Raw genomic sequence first — 18,695 nt, forward strand, 5'->3', positions numbered from 1 at the left:
GAGACACACCATCCGATAAGGTGGGGGCCACATGCTGCTATTACACACTGCTGCAGCACTTCATTTGCTGTGTGCACATTCCTCCGATTGATTGGAGATGTATCAATTTTGATTATATTTTTTGCTTCATCTTACAAATTATACTTAATCGACCATATTAATCATGAATTTTCTTATTAAAAAGCATTTTTGGCTAGAATTATAGGAAGAAAAAGACAGCAATCGTGCTAATTGAGGAGCGTGTGTCAAAAGTCAACTTTTAGGATGAAAAAGTCAAAGGCAGGCGGAGCCGTGGACAAAACATGCACGCAGTTTACTAAAAAGGATCATCATATTCACATCATCATTTTCCACACGTTTTGGTAGTGTTTTTTATAGGGAGAAGAAAAAGCTAATTTTGCTATTGTAGAGATGAAATTGGCCTGTTGAGTTCCCCAGTTTATGTAAATGTTACATGATCTAATTTTATTTATCTGGAGAAAAACATCACATCATGCCAATTTAGGATTCATTATATCAAGGGGTCACATTATAATTTGGTTAAATATAACTAGAGAGAAAAGTATATGATGATCAATCCAGAATTAAAGCACAGGTTCATCTGATACAATCGTTTATTCTAACCATTTGCATTCCTCCTGTAGGAGGTAAGCAGCAATGCTTGTTTTAGATGGTCGTATTACATAAACATGCAGGGATGAAATGAATCCTTGATGACCAAACCACAATGATAATCGACATGATAACGCTAATGAATAAGATATAATACAAGGTTGTGATGAGTTCTAAACGACATTTTCTGAAGTCTTGTATATTTCATCCACATGTGCTGCCGGCACGTATACGACGTCAGTCAGCGAGCTGTGGCTTCGTCCGTAGAACAAGTACACCAAGACCCCGACCAAAAGCCATGAAGAAACACGTAGCCAGGTGCCAGCACTGCGTATCAGAAAGTAAATTGCGAGTTTAGAGTTGATTCTGATGATCCTGACTTCATGACAAGCCATCCAACATTATGTTAATTATTTCAAACCATTTCTGTGACAATCGCCATAATACTGACTAGGTGATTAATTATTGATCGATATGCCAAAATTTATAACTTACCCAAGATTTACCAGCAGATATGCGTTAACGAGGATGCAGCAAACAGGAAGAAATGGAACAAAGGGGCAAATAAAACCTGCATAGACCCAGCCTCGATTGTCAGTAGGTTGTCATCATATCATAATAAGCTATGCTACAGGGAATGAGATTATATGTATGGTACCTCCGGCATGTCCAAATTTATGACGACCATCGTCCTGATCGATCCAGGAGAGAACAACTAGACCACCCAGCACAAGTAAGCCTCCAATAGAGCAAGCCAAGTAGCGGACAAAGCTGTTATGATAAGTGAGTGGAGAATCATCAGGAAACATAGATGATGAATCTGAACATTCAAAAGATGCACATCTAACAGATAATCTGATAGGAGAGTAGTTTTTTGTTTGGATGGTCCAAAAAGTCGCTTTTGGAGCAAGCAGAGCACCAAATGGAGCTCAGATCTTGAATTAAACAAGAAGTCGGAGCGTGTAAACTATTTGGGGTTAGCCATATGTTTTCCATTATTGAGCCCTATGTATAATGCAACATCTCTAGTTAAATCAAGATCATCCAATTTTTATCATTCTAGTAAAGTATTCTTATGTTTCCCTCTATCTTTCTATATAACATTGATCCTAATTGACTTACATAGCCTAACCATAGTATCTATAGATCTCTTTCAAATAATTTATACTATCTTAGATATTTTTTTCTTATTTTATCCTCTATAGAGCTTACATCCTTTTTTTTTTCCTTGAACGAAAATATTTTTTAACTCCATGCATCCACCTCTATTTTCATTATTTTTTATACATGCTATTTCTTAACCTCCTAATAAAATAAAATGCTTATGAGCAATTATTTAAGTAGCAATCCGATATTAGTTTTAGTAATAAAAATAGAAATTTCTAATATGTACTAGAATAAAACTATATGTTTTGATATCAATATTGGCCAAACCGATAAATAATAGGTCATTATGTATCGGTTTGATTAACATTACAGCTTGCTTATGAGATATGATGAAATTTTATATCAATTATAGGTAGCTTTCTAATCCCTTTATTTAGTCAAACATTAGAAGTGATGTAAGATTTAAATTGACTTATAAGGGAACGATGAATGTAGCATTATTAACTTTAGTTTAAGCATTTTGAGTCGATGGTTCAGGCTAAAAAAAAATTCATAGGTCAGCTATCCATCAAGTCGGATCGTGACATTGGTATTAGAACCGAACTAATACTAAGACATGATGAGAGAAGGGGATATTTGTGGACAATGCTAGAGGGCACAAAATAGCATGGAGTCACCACAGGGTTAAGTCTCATATGTACCATTGGGTTAAGTCTTACATGAGCCACCTTAATGAGGACGTCAAATCCATAAATGAAAGAGATTGTAATACCCCAGATTTAGTCTCACATCGGAAGTGGGTTAAAAATTGGATTGACTTACAAGGGTCCAATGGATCCACTAATATTAACTTTAGCTTAAGTATTTTGAGCCAGCGACTCAGATCCAACAAAGTTCATAAGCTAATTAGCCCATCGGGTTGAGTCGTGTCAAGCTTAATGCAACCCTCCATCTTTTTCTATCAAAACTTGCACTCGGGATTCATGGTGTTTTGGAATCATCCCCAAGTATTTGTCTACGAATGCACCATTATTTTAAGAAACGAATAACTGAGTTTAGTATATTTTGCACATTTTGTTATTGTTCATCGTGGCAATTGGTAAATTATTTAGTAAACAATTCATCATAAGACCCTAGAGAGACACATGAAAATTTTCATCAGCATCAGTGGCAGGACATATATACAGTTGTCAGCTAGACTTACACAGGTAGGAATGAGTAAGAAGCTGCTGTTGTGACGAAGACAACTCCAACACAAATGGATGTTATGCTCCAAGCTGCTTTTCGTCGCCGAGTTTGTTCATTAGAATCATCTGCAAAGTTAACTCATAAGATGAACACTAGAAAATAATGATCGCCAAAACAACTAGAAAGGAAATACATGTATTTGACTGTTCAACAACTATAATTACAAGGAACTGAAACTAGGTGCGAATCACGTTTACACAGGAAATCTCAAATTACCAAGAATCCAGAAGAGTGTGAATGACAGCCATCAATACCTTGATTATTGTCCTTCACCATGAGAGGATACTCAACTGATTCCTTAATTATTGCTTGAGATGAGACATCACGTTGGTTTTGGTCACTGTTCTTAATTCCAATAGGATCCGTCTTTTCTGCATTGTTCTGTCGAACACTATAGCGAAATGAAACCGATTCAATTGATTCCCTAAGAGATGACGGCAGAGGTACTTCATCCGGCGGAACGTATCTCAATATCAAGATTGAAACTGCAACGATGGTGAATGCTAGAAGTGTGCCAACACTGACCTACATAAAACAGTACAACAGTCCAATACAGAATGGTCAATTGCATGACTTCATGCCTTGAATAATACAGCTTATCACAGTTTCTTTTCATTTATCCTTCAGATACAACTACAGAGTGAAAACTTAAAACTTGTTAAGAAAATGATAAATCCTAAAGCAATATTTTACCATTCCTGCGAGTTGTGATACATCCATGAAGAAGGCTAGGGAAGCTGCAAAAATCCCGGTTAGAATTGTGCTCTTAACCGGAACTTGAGTACGCTTGTTAACATCTGAGAAGAAAGATGGCAACAAGCCATCTCTAGCCATCGCCATCAGTATTCTTGGCTGGTAAAAGAAGCAAGAAAAATCCAAACATCAGTAGGTTGCATTATCCACTATTTTGTCACTTCCCAAAATTTGCTTCGACTTGAAATAAGCTATAGGCATATGAAATAATCTCAAAGGTTAGTGAATCTGTATGAGACAAGCAGAGCAGCAAACTCAAAAATATGTGTATGAGCTTGTAAAACTGACAACTTATAGCTGAGGAACTGAGTTATACTTGAATTTTTAAACAAATCTGATATTAAGACAACTTATCCAGTATGTCACAAAGCTGCAAGAATCAATGTGATATTGATGCAAATTTCTCTCAACTACACCTTCATTGTTTTGATTTACACTGACTAAAGGTATAATCATACTTCCATGTATTCCCGTTTGTTCCTGTTTATTCTAAAACCTCTTGATTTCTAAAATTTCTCTATATGGATACAATCTGTCCTCTACTCTTGCTATTTAAGAGAATAGCAATAAACTTTCAAATTTACCCATTAGCTAATAAAATTATATAGACAACTCAAGGTTCTTCCTCTCATGTGAATCTCTTGTGACAAGCAACTCACTTTTCTTCAAACATATACTTGACCATATCAACATCGAATAGATACTCCTTTCTGTCTGAAACTCATTTTATTGTGTTTTAAAACCTTTTTATTGTCTTCTTCTCTCTAAATTTCTATTAGCCAACAAGTAAACAATCATGTGGTTGATCTTGCCAACTCAATATCAATGTATCAGAAATATTCTCATTTAATAACTTAATTCAAAAGAGTCTTTCTTGCTTGAACATATTCAGACTGGAGAGTAGGTACCGACTAAAAAGTTTTTTCAGTTGGCTTTATCACAATGTTGTGTCAATCTGTTGGATCCTCAAACCCTTCTTGAATTTTCGGTTGCATTCCATAGTAAATCCTAATTAGATAGGACAATATTTGAATAAAAAGAATATACAGATATCCTTCAGTTAGTCTATCCCATATGTTTCTATAATATCAGAAAATGCCCGAGTCTTGTATATAAACACAATGGTGTATTGCTTCCTCAAAAGGTTTTTCTCTTAATTAATAAATTTTACTAAATTAGTAGTTACCCACCCAAAGCAATCTATTACTGTTTGAACAATTCCATGCTTCAATAATAATACTCAGTTGCATTTCCAGAAAAGTTTTCTTTTCCATACCAATTCTTATTTTATATGATTCTATAGTTTACAGCTCTATGGCTAACCACATGACTTTCACCAAATAATTGATGAATAGTCGAAGATATAGGTAAAATAGATAGATTAGTAATTCTCATAATAAAAGCTTTCAAGTTTCAGCATTTTGGATCTATGGGTCAACAGGAAGAGAAGTTTAAAGAAGATTCACTCATAAATAATAGTTACAGTGGAGAGGGGAAGTTGACTCATACCTGTGGGAGAAGGGAGCCCATCAAAGCTGAGCAAAGTGCAAGAACAGCACCAGATGTGATAACATACCTATTAGTATTCAAGATAAACAAAGACCTAAGAGAAGGAACAAGGATTCTAGTACAGAATAACTGCATATAGAATTATTGAAATGCAGATACAAGTATACAACTACTACTTACACTGCCCACTGCATATCATTCCTTGCAAACACAGATGCGATTGGGGTGTCGGGGTCCATGGCAAAATACGGCACCAAACCAACAATGACAACAGAAACCATCATATAGAGTAAGCAACATATGGACACTGAAGTTGCTATTCCCAATGGCAAATCTCTTCGAGGGTTCTTAACCTGCAAAAATTTAAATGCTTAGCACAAGAAAAGAAACTAATCAAGAGAGAAGCCAAATAATAACTCTATCATTTTCAGTTTATAGAATATAGTCACGAAAGGAACTTTTGGACATCATAATGTAAATCTCATATAAGCAACAGCTAGTCACCTAGTGCATTGATGAGCACTAGAAGCAAAAAAAAAAAAAAAAACTTACTTCCTCAGCAGTGCTGGCAACAGAATCAAAACCTATGTACGAAAAGAAGACAGTTGCTGAACCAGCAAGCACTCCATTTACTCCATAAGGAAAATATCTGAAGTTGAGAAACAAAATGAGCGAGTTACAAGAATCAACTAAATTCCTGCATGAGATGTTTAAGTCTGATTACCCGTCATTAACAGTATATCCAACCCATCCAGTCTGAAAGCCAATATACCCACCAGCAATAATGACAAATAACAACACACAGACATTTGCAGCTGTGACAATTGCTTGTACAAATGAGCTCTGTGAGGCAAATCACCCAAGGTTATTATCCTAACATACTCGATAACAGGGATGGCCAGAAAACAGGAAGCAGCATACCTTCTTAATTCCCAAGCATAGTAATCCAATAACAATCAAAACAAGAACTGCAGCACATGGATCAACAACAATATCAGTGCCTGGAATGTGAGCACGTGCTAAAAATGAAGGCAGACTATCTTGTCCTCCGAAAAACAAGGCCTGAAAATATTTTTAAGAAAAACCGCATCAAGAAAACAAGTGTTAATTTACTCTCACTGCTCGTAAAACTTGAATCAATTATGGTGTTTCACTAATGTTGTGATTATTCTAATTAAACAGTATATGCATACAACAAAACATGGAAAAATTGCACTATTACCAACCAATGGTGTTACACTAATGTTGTGAGGATTCTAATTAACAGTTCATTCCTTGAGAAACATATGCAATAGGTTAAGAAAAAGGTGCAACCAATGGACTCCCAAAATCAAACATTACCTCTCATCCCTACAAATATCAGCACACATTGTTGACCATTAAGAAAGATTGAATATTTTATCTAACCCTAATTCTAGAAAGAATTCCATATGAGGAATTGCATACCTTGTTCCGACTATTACTTTGTTATACTTGTGCTATCTGAACATTACTTCGTTGTACCCATCATGAATTAAGATATTCCAGAGGATATGCAACTTATCAGGGAATAAGATATCTAAGTAGATTTTGCAAGTATCTTGGTTTCAGTTATTTGAAAGAAAAGAAAGAAATGACAACAAATTTTGTGAAGTGAATCCTCACTGATGAGTGCAAGTACAAAATATTTAGCCATTTTAACACCAGCTGGTCATTGCTAGTATCATTCCAAACATCTTTGCATCAGAATGTGTTAGCTTCAGAATATAAAATATGCCAATATTGTTCCAAGACATGAGTGCATCAGATATACAAGCTCATGTGTGATACGTTACAAAGTCATAATGAACATGCCTAATATAAATACATTATGGTGCTTATTGTATATAAGTGAGGGATTGACTTAAGTGAAAGATGAGTGAAATAATAAAGTTTTACTTACCAAATTTGGGGATATGCCACGTGCAACAGCTGCTCCACCAATCGTATATTCCAGAATAAGAGCCCAACCAATCAACCAAGCAACACTGACAATAAGATTAACAAAGAGTCAGAATACCCAGAAGCCTATTGGTACTGGCACAATTAATTGATGCCATCATTCTATTCATAACAATATTTGTTTTCAGTCACTAGTATACTTTACACTCTCTGAACTGCTGAAGGTAAATATTATCAGATATAGTTTGCCTTTTTGAGATTAATCTTTAATTGACTTATCTAATATCATAAATAAAAAAAATGCAAGCTGATTCTTTTATAAACTAAAAAATTTACCCTTCCCCAACACAGATGTATGAATAGTGATAGGCACTCCCTGCAGAAGGGCAGCGACTCGCAAGCTCCGCATAGCAGAAAGCAGAAAGAGCAGCTGCTATCCCAGCTATCAGAAAAGAAATGGCCAAAGCTGGTCCAGCATGTTCTCTGGCAACAGTTCCAACAAGAACATAGACTCCAGCACCTATTGTCGCACCAACACCTGGAACACAGGAACTGAATTTTTTTAAGAGACATTACCTAACATTATAAAGTCAGGCTTGAAAATTTTACACGAGCATGGAAGCATGGAAAGCAAGTTACAAACTACTAACCTTGGAATACTAAAAGCTGAGCATAATCATTTTCTAGCACTCAGTGGTCACAACAAAATCAAATTCTTCAATGTTCTAATATTTCAAGACGATTATAGGGATCTTCATGTGACTTCATTAGTCTGAGGAAGAATGTTCATTCTCTCTTCATGGATGGACAACCAATAAGACAAGACCGAAAAATACAGAACAACAGATTATATGAGTACTGGCACCAAAAGGAATAGGAATTGATACTGAAAGCATAAGACTACTAAAGAGTCAGTGCACCGTGCCAAAACCTAGCAAAATCAATTCCCTTTCTCGAAGAGCGAACAAAAAGGACAGAAATCACACACAAGGGGAAAAATGCCTGTCTCTACGAATGCACTGACTGCTGTAGAAATCACCTTTTTTTTTCTTTCCTCCTTAATTCTAATCCAATCGTCAATTAATTGACAGGGCAAAATGGAAACAAGGCAACACGACTGGATAACATCTTGGTTCAGAACTACAAGATGATAATAATAACGATTTACGAGGCAATCGACGATACCAATCGCAACGAGCTCGGGTACTGACAACGCCTTGGCGAGCTGGTAATACCCTCCGCGGTTCCTGACCCGATCCGAATCCACCTGCTTCCTCCTCGTCAGGAACCGGAACCGCGCCCCAGCTCCCCCTCCCTCCTTCCCGCTCCCCCCTTCGAATCCCATCACCGCAAATAACGCACCGAACCCCGAAAAGATGCAAAATTTATCCGCAGATTAGGCGGCAGAGCTCGCTCGATGTCGAATTCCTCGAAAAGATAGGAAAGTTATCCCTTCTTGCAGAGAGGAGAGAGGAGAGAGGAGAGAGGGCAGAGAGGAGGAGAAGTGGGAGAAGAAAACGACTTCTTCTCCCTTTTGTTATTTGCTATTCCTCCTCCTCCTCCTTCCCTCCTCCTTCGTGCTATGACCAGGCGCTCTCTCTCCCTCTCTCTCCGGCCTTTTACTCCTCGATAGACAGCCTCTTCCTACGGGCCGAGACCAGAATGAGAGAATATGATTAGGAGAGAGATCCTCTCCAATCCTACTTTTAATAAAACCAACTACGCACATCTATACCGTTCAATCTGTCGGTCTACAAATATCTCGAAATCTGACCGTTCAATGGTGCCAGATCTGTGATTGTCAGTGGAGAGGATCCCACCACCGGTTAAAGAAAATGACCCGGTTGGATGATACGAGATGGAAGTACATCTTCTACCCGCCTTAACTTTACCCCTAGAGGTACCCAGGGATTATAACTAGAAGACCACGTGGGTCCCGGTCTCAAGTCCAATTGCCTCAGGGTAGCCCGAAGCGGGTGACTCGACATGCGAACTTACCACGTTAAAAACTTGTGTGGGAAGGACACTGAAGAAGATTCCAGAATCAATCTTGAGGCTTTAACTAAAATTTCTAACAGCATTAACATCAACACGTGTCAAGCAATTTAATTGGTGGAGATAGTTGACATTTGACCTTCTCGGTCAACGTACTCGCCACCAGCGCACATAACATATTTGATTTTAAGGAACATTTGAATCTCGATATTTTTACGTAATTATGGAATGATGGAGATTAGAGAGAGAGAGAGAGATAGAGAGGTGGCTTTTGGCATTATGTGCATGCGAAGAATGAAGGAGATAATGGTTGATGTCACAAGCAGCATCCATTATAATATATAAAGAACAGAGAAATCATGAAACGCAACCATGAGAGAGAGAGAGAGAGAGAGAGAGAGAGAGAGAGAGAGAGGTGGCTTTTGGCATTATGTGCATGCGAAGAATGAAGGAGATAATGGTTGATGTCACAAGCAGCATCCATTATAATATATAAAGAACAGAGAAATCATGAAATCAACCATGATTGATCGATACCTGCAACTTGCAGCCGTGTTCTCCGCACACACTTCAAGACAATTGGCAGCTCATCAATGGGCTGTGTGGCTGCTGTTTCTCATGTGACCGGAAACGTGGAGTGAAAGCTTTTGTTTGTGACCTTCAATGGAGATGAAGCTTCTGGTGTTCATGGAGGAGGAGGAACCACAGATCCCAATTCTTCAGACTTCTGAAAGCACAAAGAAGAACACTTGGAACTTCACAGTTCAGATGTGCAGTTCCAATGATTTTTCCCTTTTATTTTTGATAGTTTATTATCTCTTCATTCATATATTTTGGACAATTTATCTAAAAAAAAAAAAAACCAAAGAGTGCTTCATATGAATTTGCAGTGGGCATGTTCTCAAGATCAGAGGTCAAGTTTTAGCAAGAGTTCTTTTCTCCAATTCAGCTTGAGATGATATGATTCCTCATCTAACTTTTTGCTCCAGTAGTAGACAAGCTAAATGTGAGCATCAGGAAATATCTCAACATGAGATCTGAAAGTGATTTCCACTTTGGCACATCCACAGCATTGGTTGCTGTGATTTCCAGATAAGGGTTCAATAAATATTCAGTGTGCCAGTATGATGGAAATCTATAATAGTATGGGATAGGTTCATTTTCATCCAACTCAATACAGTAAAAAGTGCCATGAATTCTCCATTTTCCATAGTTGTTTGATTTGTCCTGTTTGAGATTAGAGAAATGAAGAAAAAAATGTTAGCAGATATGATTTGAGACAATTCTAAACCTAACCAAAACATTCACAGAACACACAGGAAAGCTGGCTGTGTTGTGTTCTTAAAAATCTTATAGAAATTTTTACTCAGAAAAATCAGATGGCAAAAAACACCTTTCAATTTATGGTCACAATTAGCTACCTTGGAAACAAACATGACACAATTATTTCTCTGTTCTCATCCTTGTCCCATATAATGTGGCCAAGCTTGATGACCATGGCAAGAACCATCATTATTATCATCCTTTTGATATTCCAGATCCAGGTAGAATTTAAAAAGAAGCATGAATTGTTTCAACCCGAGTGATGTATGCTGAAGCCGGATCTGAGATACTGTCACATAGGAAGAAGATATCATAAGAAGACAACCCAATGCACACAGCTCTTGCCAATGCAAAGTCATGTAAGACATCATGGATGTTCTTAGCCATTGCCCATGTTTGAATTTTTATAATAACATGGGGCCATGTCGAAAAGGAAGAAGAATATTCCTAGGGTAAATACAAATTGAGGATAGACATGAAATCTGATATTCATCTTGCAGGATTTCTTTCTCTGGTGAAGTTAGATTCGAACTTCAGGTTGAGACAATAAAAATATTGAAGACCCCATCTAATGGTGATTGATGGATAGGTATCTTCATAACACTCATCGGTTTTGTCCAGACCGACACATTTACAGGCTTCAATCCTTGATCCTAGCTGCTTGGGAATGAGAAGCCGATCAACCTATACAAAGAAAATATTTATCAAATCATTAACAACAGCAAGTTGTGAAGAAATTTCTGAATGGCAAATACCGAAATGACAACTTTTGGATCCCAGAAAATTCATCCGTCTGTTTGATCAATTGAAGACTTTATGATCAACAGATAACTAAAGTATGTGCAAAGCAAAACAAAGCAAATATAGGCAACAGAGTGATATCAAAACTTGGAAGCGTCAGTCTCTGGAAGAATATGCTATCTCACTTCACTTGTAGTTTAAACCATACAAAGCAACAATTTTATCGAATGTGCAGTATGGGAGGGATTTAATTAGGGGACATTGCATCACGGTCATGTACTCATCAGGTTTAAATTACACAAGCCTTTCGTACTAGTCTATTTGGAAGAGAGGAAACACTTAAAGAGTTCCAAAGTTCATGTTAAATGATACATCAACATAAAAGAGGCAGCAACTTCATATGGCAATTAACTGAATTGAACAGTCACAAAATTCATGTCATGATTTTCACTTACTATCATGTTATATTTCGTGTTCCTAATTCAGTATGATTGGTGATTGAGGCGGCTGGGAAGGTGAAAGTGATGATTCCTCACTCCTTTGAGAGTCTCCCCTCCAAGATTCTTGGACCTGAGCAGCAAATTGTAAGTTCCAAAGCACATCCTCAACTGAAGGTCTCTGTGTTGGTTCCTCTGAAAGGCATCGTAAGCAGATCTCCATGACAACCTTCAGTGATTCATCACAGCATTGCCTGCTTATGACGGGATCCACAATGCTTCTCCTCGCAGTTCCATCAGCTACAATGTTTTCTTGTAACTACAAAAATAAAACTCAAGGTGAATACTGAAGCATGCAGACTTAATAGATCCAAAAAAATATGTTTCACAAATTCACATTCATAACCAAATTTTCTTATTCAATTTTGAAAAATACTACAAAAGCAGTTGCAAACAATAAAAAAAAAATGAAACATACATTAAAAACAAAAACAGTTCACACCTCATCTTTCATTATGTCCAGTTCATTTGTTGATATGATTGGTCTTCCAGATACAATCTCGAGCAAGATGACACCAAAATCGTAGATGTCAATCGTATCCAAATGCTTAGTTCTGCAAAAGACCACAAGTCATAAAATGCTTACAACATTTATAAATAATTCAAAGATGCAAAACACATATACTATCATATATGCAATTTATAACTGACACAATGCCAATGCATGCAATAACATAAGAGTGAGGGCTCATAAACAATAAAACAAATTTCATAAATTCATTCAAGAAATACAGACATGCAATGCGTAAAAGAGCATTGATTTCATGCAAGTGATTTGAATATTTGAAACACAGTACTGATTGTGCTCCTACATGCTTGACTAAAGCATGCAACTTACTCTACCAATTTAAAAATTAATATCTTAAAAAATCATGTTTTCGGAGCAAAGCAATAAATGAACCAAGTATATAGAATCTGCTTGATGGCTATATAATGTTTCTAGACAATCTTTATATGTTGAAGTTCATATAAGACGAGGAAGTAGATACAGTTTTGTCCATAAACTGTGTTGGAAGTTGACCCGCACAACATGTAGAGTAAGCCAATTATAGCCTGATTTCCGAGTTAACTGATATTTGTTCTTCAAAATTTATTAACATAAGTTGATTGCAAAAACACTTGTTTTCCATTCAAATATTTGATCATAAATATTATTGGAAGACATCGTAATTATAAAATTATTGCCCAATTCTAAAGCCCTTGATTCTTCATTTTGTTCATCTGTTAAGTTGATATTCTTCGGTTTCCTTTGTTGGACGCTACTATATTTTGTTGTCATCTATAGATCTTAACTAAGCATTTAAGGTATCAAATGTCTTTCCACATGCCTTTCTCCGAGCAAATTTGATCCACTTGAAGAACTTCCAGCCAGTACCTACACAAAAACAAAGATGGATATCAGATAGAATGCATGGATCAAATAGGTCAATTAACAGGAGCCAGAAAGCTGCAGAAGCTTTATTTTACCATGGCTTTCATATTCTCTGCTAGTACTGGAAGATTATAGCTGCTAATTTTTGCAATAAGGTTCTGATCTAAAAGTATGTTTGTAATTTTCAGATCATTTGCAAATAAGCCGGGTATAATACCCCCATGCAAAAACTGGATACCCTTTGCTACGCCAATGGCAGTAGATATCCTCTGCATCCATGTTAACTTATGTCCTTCCACTGAAAAAAAATTGTATAATTGGAATAGGTTAAGATTATAATCATAGAGAACATAATTGTCTAACGAAAAATGACATTGGATATTTCTAAGGCCAAGTTTCCCTCATACCTGATATATTGCTTCTCAATGTTCCATTTGTCACATATTCAAAAATGAGAAATAATCTGCTGACACTGGAATCATCAGGGTGATACTCAAAGCAGTGACCAAGGGCACTCACTAAATGATGATACCTAAGCTTGGAAATTAGTTCAATGTGGTGATTGAAGTTCTGGGAATTCTGGCTCTTTTTCAGCTTTAGGCATCTTATTGCCAAAAGGGAACCATCTTTGAGTTTTCCTCTGTATAACTGATGTCACATAAAAAGGGTTGTCAAATAAATTGTAGGACGAATCAGAAGGTTCATAGAAAAATACATGAAAACAATAGTCGAATGAACCTAAATTTTCTGTCACAATCATTTATACCAAGTGAAAGAAGCATTGCAATTCAGCATCCATACGTTTAGTTGATATTTTTTTCTTTTGAATTTTAGTCGATGCCGATGATTTCATCGGTTAAATATGGATAGTCAATCTGGCTAACACGACTCGATTAGAAAGCATGGCTATCGTACAATGTTAAAATTGTAAAAACAATTTGGTTGATTCATCAATGTTACATGGCTTCTGATACAAACATTTGGGTAGATCAGGATAAAAACAATCATAGAAATCTCAGAAGCAGAAAATTGTGTTTTAATTAACCCATTAAAACACATAACAAAAACATAAAAAAAAAAATGTTAAGCAAGTAATCGACAAAGCAGCAATATAAGCAAGTACTCGATGAAGCACGAATAGGCAGACTGAAAAGAAGTTGTTTGTGATACATTTAAAGTATAAAACATCTGAGCTAAAAAGCATATGTTTGAACATGATGCTAAGACTATGAGGTAACGGCATACCTGACCATGAGAACCTTTTCCCATTAAACTTGATGTTTCAAAGTTGTTTGTAGCAGCTTCAAGCTCCTCCAACGAAAATGATCTATAAGATGGTATGCCAAGTGCTCCCAGCTTCATTGTCTGATATATGTACCCTTTGAAAGAAGTACAAAATCAATATTATAAAGCAGAAAAATGAGTGGCATCAACATAGAATAAATGGAACAGATATGCAATGGCCTCATATATATTAAGACCAAATACTTGAAACTTAGTAATTGCACAAATTTAAGACATTACTATCCAGCTAAATCTCTTCTTTTTCTTTTTCTTTTTTAGAGGCATGAGCAAACATAGGACTAAGTTTCATGGACTATAACACCACACCACTGTACAGAAACAACTAGCAATACTACTTGACTAAGTTAACAACATATGTGCAGTCTATAACAGAATAAATAGAGGGAGGGAGGCAGGGATGGAGGGTATACTTGCATCAGCCAGCAACTTGGGAGGATAGCCATTTGAAGCATGCTCTACTATTCTTCTTGGAGGTTTCTTCATTGGCCTCTTGATATTTATTCTTCTAAGCACAAAAAATACTGCAAGACCGACCAAGGAAACACTTACAACAATTCCTCCGGCTGCACCTACCGCCATAGCTGTTCTTCCACCTGATACTCTCATTTCTTTATGAGGCAGTATTCCCGCAGCTAAAGCCTGAGTCTGGCAAAATGAGGATGGGTGCTGACTATGATCTTTGATTCTCAAGCAATTTGAGGAGTACAGAAACACCTTGTTCTTAGAATCTGAAGTCAGGCATGTCGGCAATTTCCCAGACAGAAGATTTGAAGACAAGTCCACAAACATGAGATCATCATTGCATGTCATGTTTCGGAAAAGCATTCCAGTGAATCTGTTTCCAGCAATATTTAGGTATCGAATAGAAGGGAGAGACAACAATGACGGCAGAAACGGCCCGACGAATCTATTGAAAGAGACATCCAACTGTTCAAGCAAATAATATGAGCTAAGATTAGCTGGAAACCCACCACCAAACATATTTTTGCTCAACATGATTGATGCCACCTTCCTTCCCAAACGTGGAAAATTAGGTCCAAGATAGTTGTTCTCTAGATTAAGAACTTGGAGGTTAGTCAAACGGCTAAGATCAGGCAGATCTCCAGACAAACTATTTGATGACAGCACAAGGACTCGAAGTGACTCCAGAACACTAAACGATTTTGGCAAAGGCCCACTGAAGGTATTGTTCCTTAAACTCAACACAGCCAACAGATGAAGTTTGCTTATAGCATCAGGAACACGGCCACTAAACATGTTATGATCAAGTATAAGAGTTTGGAGGTTATCCAAACTAAAAACTTGCTGAATAATTGCCCCATATAAGTAATTTGAGCTCATATTGACGATCTCTAAAGAAGACAAACGAGAAATCTTTGCTGGCAGGGGACCCCAAAGGCCTAGTGATGTCAAAGAAAGGACCTTCAAGTTTGGGAGCCGAGTGAGGGTAGTGAAGAAGGAATCGATCGAGAAACTCCTCGGAAGAGGCGGAGAGTTCTCACTACCGCTTATATGCAATTGGGTTATGCTGTCTTCATAACAAACGACTGTCAGATATGGATTTGGATCGGCATTACAGAAGTCTGTGTTGGTGCTCCAGTTGCTCAAGACAGATGGATAGTTTAGAAGTCGCTGGATTCTCAGCAGGGACCAAGCTTCTGATGATTGCAGCTCATTTGTGTTGGGTACAAGGACCAAAACCACGAATAGAGTGAGCAGACAAGCAATGTAGCTTCCTGGAGACATTGCCCAGAACAAAACTAGCAGCTGAAGCACAATAATCTTTCTCAACAATATCCCTGCTTTCTGCACCAAAATACTGCAAGAGAACTATAAAAGATAGTATTTGGAGCCTGCATCTTGTTCTATTAAGGACAAAGAAATGGAGCATACCTTCGTTCAGTATGCCTCAAAAGTGTGTGTAGGAGAAACCGAGGATGAACGAATCAAAATCGCAACTTTTGAGTGCCTCAGTAAAACGGAGAATCGGTGCCACTCGAAGAATTAAATCAGCTCCAGTTGGATCAAAATGAAACAAAGTTCACTCTTTTTCTCCACATGAACTCCAAAACTCGCAACTTTACAGTCCCAAATCCCTTCGACCATCATTGCGTCCTCCAATCCAGATCCAAAAACGCCAACCTAGGGCAACAGAGAAGCCTTCCTCTACCTCCTCGGGTTCTCTCTCCATCACGGGTGAATTGGACGGCGAAAACGCCAAAAGATCTGGGGAAGCCGAGCTGGAAGTGGCCGGGAGCGGAAGGCGGGTGGCGACAAAACCCACCCTCCTTTTTCTCCCTACGAAGCGTGGCGGTCTCACGGACATGTCAGCTCATGCTCTCTCCCTTGCGGATTTCACCACTGCCATTAGAGCGAAAGAGCTGATCCCCCCGGAGAGGCTTTCGCCCTTCGATCTCTCGTAGGCGTCTCTCTCTCCCGCCCTCCTCGTAGCAGTGTCGATATTTTTATTGACGAAATTGCCCCTAATAAATAGTCGACAGGACACACGAGTGCACTCTTATCGGGTCGGATTCACCTGCCAGGCCAAGCAACCCATACTCGATCCGACAACCATCTCGGATTCGGGTTAATGATCTACATCCAAACACTGACGGCCACTGTCTTCTCCGACAAACGCATGAAACAGCAAAACATCACATAAGGATGAGACTGAGAAGCCCACCACGTTTGCAGAATGTGTGCAGCTGAAACTCGTCGAGTTTCTGCCATTAGAGTGATGATCTGTTATTCCCCGCTGAGCTGAGACATGGGAGAAGATAGGCTTGAAGTTGCGGGGTATGAATTGAAGTGCTGGGTCTCTCACTGCACTCGCCGTCTTCCTGAAAGAAACAGAAGAACAAGAACTTTGACTGCCGGTAACTGCAGGCATATGGTGTTCATGTTTGATTGATGGTAAGAGCCATGGTTGAGAAGTCGCCCTCTTAAGTTCAGAAGGACAGTAATTAATGAATTCCGGACGATGTGAAATCTTTCTTTCTCATTTTGGATTTAGTTCTCAGCATCAACCTCAACATTTTCAACAATTAAAGAATTCTACTGAGGAAAAAAAAAAAGAAGAATTTAGTTTGATAAGATGAGCTGCAAATTGTAAAGCACACCAAAAATACAATGGAGAAGATAAGTTCATGATCATCTTCCACTTCACCCTCCATTATATAACTATGGAATGCTAGAAAAGTAGAACTAGGTTATAATTTTGCTCCTCATATTTCAAGATCTGAGGTGAAATGTCAGTGTTGGATATCCTGTTATAGCTTCCTTGGAGTGCATGCCAAGAATTGGATTCTACTTTGTTGGTTGCTAACTATTCTTAGAGCCTTTACAGACAAGAAGGTTCTTATTGGAACTTTTTCCATGGTGGCTTTCAGTTTGTTTGGCTTTGCAAAACCCTCACTCATCCTAAGAGGTTGATACCTCTTACTGCAGACACCCATCACTGGTGGCTCTCAATCTTTTTAGCCTTGTATAACTCTAATCATAAGAGACATCAGAATGCAGACAACTATCACAGAGATATTGTAGCAACATAATTGTGTCCTCATGACTGTTGGCTTTCAGCTTGATTGGCTGTAACAGAACCCTAACCCTTAAAGATATCAAAGAAAGAGATTGGACATTGTCATCAACACAGAAGGGGCCACAACAAAGTGGAGAGCACAAACTTCAGAGGAAAAAAATCCATAAATGATGAACTCTGAGAGCTAATCCAAAAGACAATGCAGACTCTCCATCATGTGATGCTTCTCTTTCCCTCGACTGGCCTGAGCTGGAGAATCACATTTTTCTTATTATATTCTCAATTAATTTTGTTCAGTAGCATTTTAGCACGCTTCAGTTATATTGTGATATGATAAAATGCAGAGAACACATAAGTACACACTAAGACTGCATACTAATCTATAACTAGATTTAGTTTTTAATGACCATTTGCTGAATCAATATTGAATAATTAAATATGAAAGATACAAAAAAAAAAAAAAACCTTTTAACTCCTGTAAATCTTTCTAAAAGCTTGAACTGATAGATGAGATTGGACTCAAATCATTTGTCTTCCGGCACAAGAATTAGAACTTTTGCAGGTGAGATCCCCAACTTCAAACATCATTATGAGGAGCAATCATAAGCAACAACTCAAAAGTTTTGATCATATTGCAGCATCATTATCTACACAAGCAGCTAACAATTGGAAGAAATGATCATTCATGCATCTCAAGCATCTTCTGTGGAGAAAGCAGAAAAGAAGAGCATGTCCAAAGTAATAATAGCAAGTGAGAGACATGTCCCAGTGATAG

The 18,695-nt window shown here is 37.7% G+C and overlaps 2 protein-coding genes across 3 annotated transcripts; both read right to left on the reverse strand.

The window, feature by feature from the left end:
• Positions 1–602: 602 nt before the first annotated feature.
• LOC135605808 (cationic amino acid transporter 2, vacuolar-like) lies at positions 603–8,804 on the reverse strand. The gene is made up of 14 exons (XM_065096291.1): positions 8,335–8,804; positions 7,486–7,687; positions 7,151–7,235; positions 6,151–6,291; positions 5,954–6,072; positions 5,782–5,878; positions 5,410–5,582; positions 5,230–5,296; positions 3,661–3,819; positions 3,222–3,492; positions 2,924–3,032; positions 1,271–1,383; positions 1,108–1,183; positions 603–939 (listed from the first exon to the last, which is right to left on the reverse strand). Exons 1-14 carry the CDS (start codon positions 8,492–8,494, stop codon positions 786–788), a joined length of 1,926 nt encoding a protein of 641 aa, XP_064952363.1. The 5' UTR covers positions 8,495–8,804; the 3' UTR covers positions 603–785.
• A 2,208-nt stretch (positions 8,805–11,012) lies between these two features.
• LOC103975684 (probable inactive leucine-rich repeat receptor-like protein kinase At3g03770) lies at positions 11,013–16,792 on the reverse strand. 2 transcript variants are annotated; one of them, XM_065096292.1, is made up of 9 exons: positions 16,276–16,792; positions 14,793–16,201; positions 14,323–14,456; positions 13,485–13,725; positions 13,173–13,375; positions 13,034–13,080; positions 12,148–12,259; positions 11,664–11,964; positions 11,013–11,151 (listed from the first exon to the last, which is right to left on the reverse strand). In XM_065096292.1, the coding sequence occupies exons 2-8, from the start codon at positions 16,126–16,128 to the stop codon at positions 11,686–11,688; spliced, it is 2,352 nt and encodes a 783-aa protein (XP_064952364.1). In that variant the 5' UTR covers positions 16,129–16,201; positions 16,276–16,792; the 3' UTR covers positions 11,013–11,151; positions 11,664–11,685. The 2 variants fall into 2 exon arrangements, with proteins under 2 accessions (XP_064952364.1, XP_064952365.1); XM_065096293.1 differs by having other exon boundaries at positions 14,793–16,212; positions 16,276–16,517.
• Positions 16,793–18,695: the final 1,903 nt, after the last annotated feature.

The sequence above is a fragment of the Musa acuminata genome, chromosome BXJ2-2 (assembly GCF_036884655.1).
Source record: "Musa acuminata AAA Group cultivar baxijiao chromosome BXJ2-2, Cavendish_Baxijiao_AAA, whole genome shotgun sequence".
NCBI lineage: Eukaryota > Viridiplantae > Streptophyta > Magnoliopsida > Zingiberales > Musaceae > Musa > Musa acuminata.

Coding starts and splice junctions, on each gene's coding strand:
- LOC103975684 (XM_065096292.1), bottom strand. CDS start 16,128: ATGTCTCCAGGAAGCTACATTGCTTGTCTGCTCACTCTATTCGTGGTT. Junction 13,726..14,322: donor GAAAAGGTTCTCATGGTCAG/GTATGCCGTTAC, acceptor ATGTGACATCAG/TTATACAGAGGAAAACTCAA. Junction 11,965..12,147: donor TGGACATAATGAAAGATGAG/GTGTGAACTGTT, acceptor TTATTTTTGTAG/TTACAAGAAAACATTGTAGC.
- LOC135605808 (XM_065096291.1), bottom strand. CDS start 8,494: ATGGGATTCGAAGGGGGGAGCGGGAAGGAGGGAGGGGGAGCTGGGGCG. Junction 3,493..3,660: donor TATCACAACTCGCAGGAATG/GTAAAATATTGC, acceptor TGTTTTATGTAG/GTCAGTGTTGGCACACTTCT. Junction 3,033..3,221: donor GGTGAAGGACAATAATCAAG/GTATTGATGGCT, acceptor TTAACTTTGCAG/ATGATTCTAATGAACAAACT.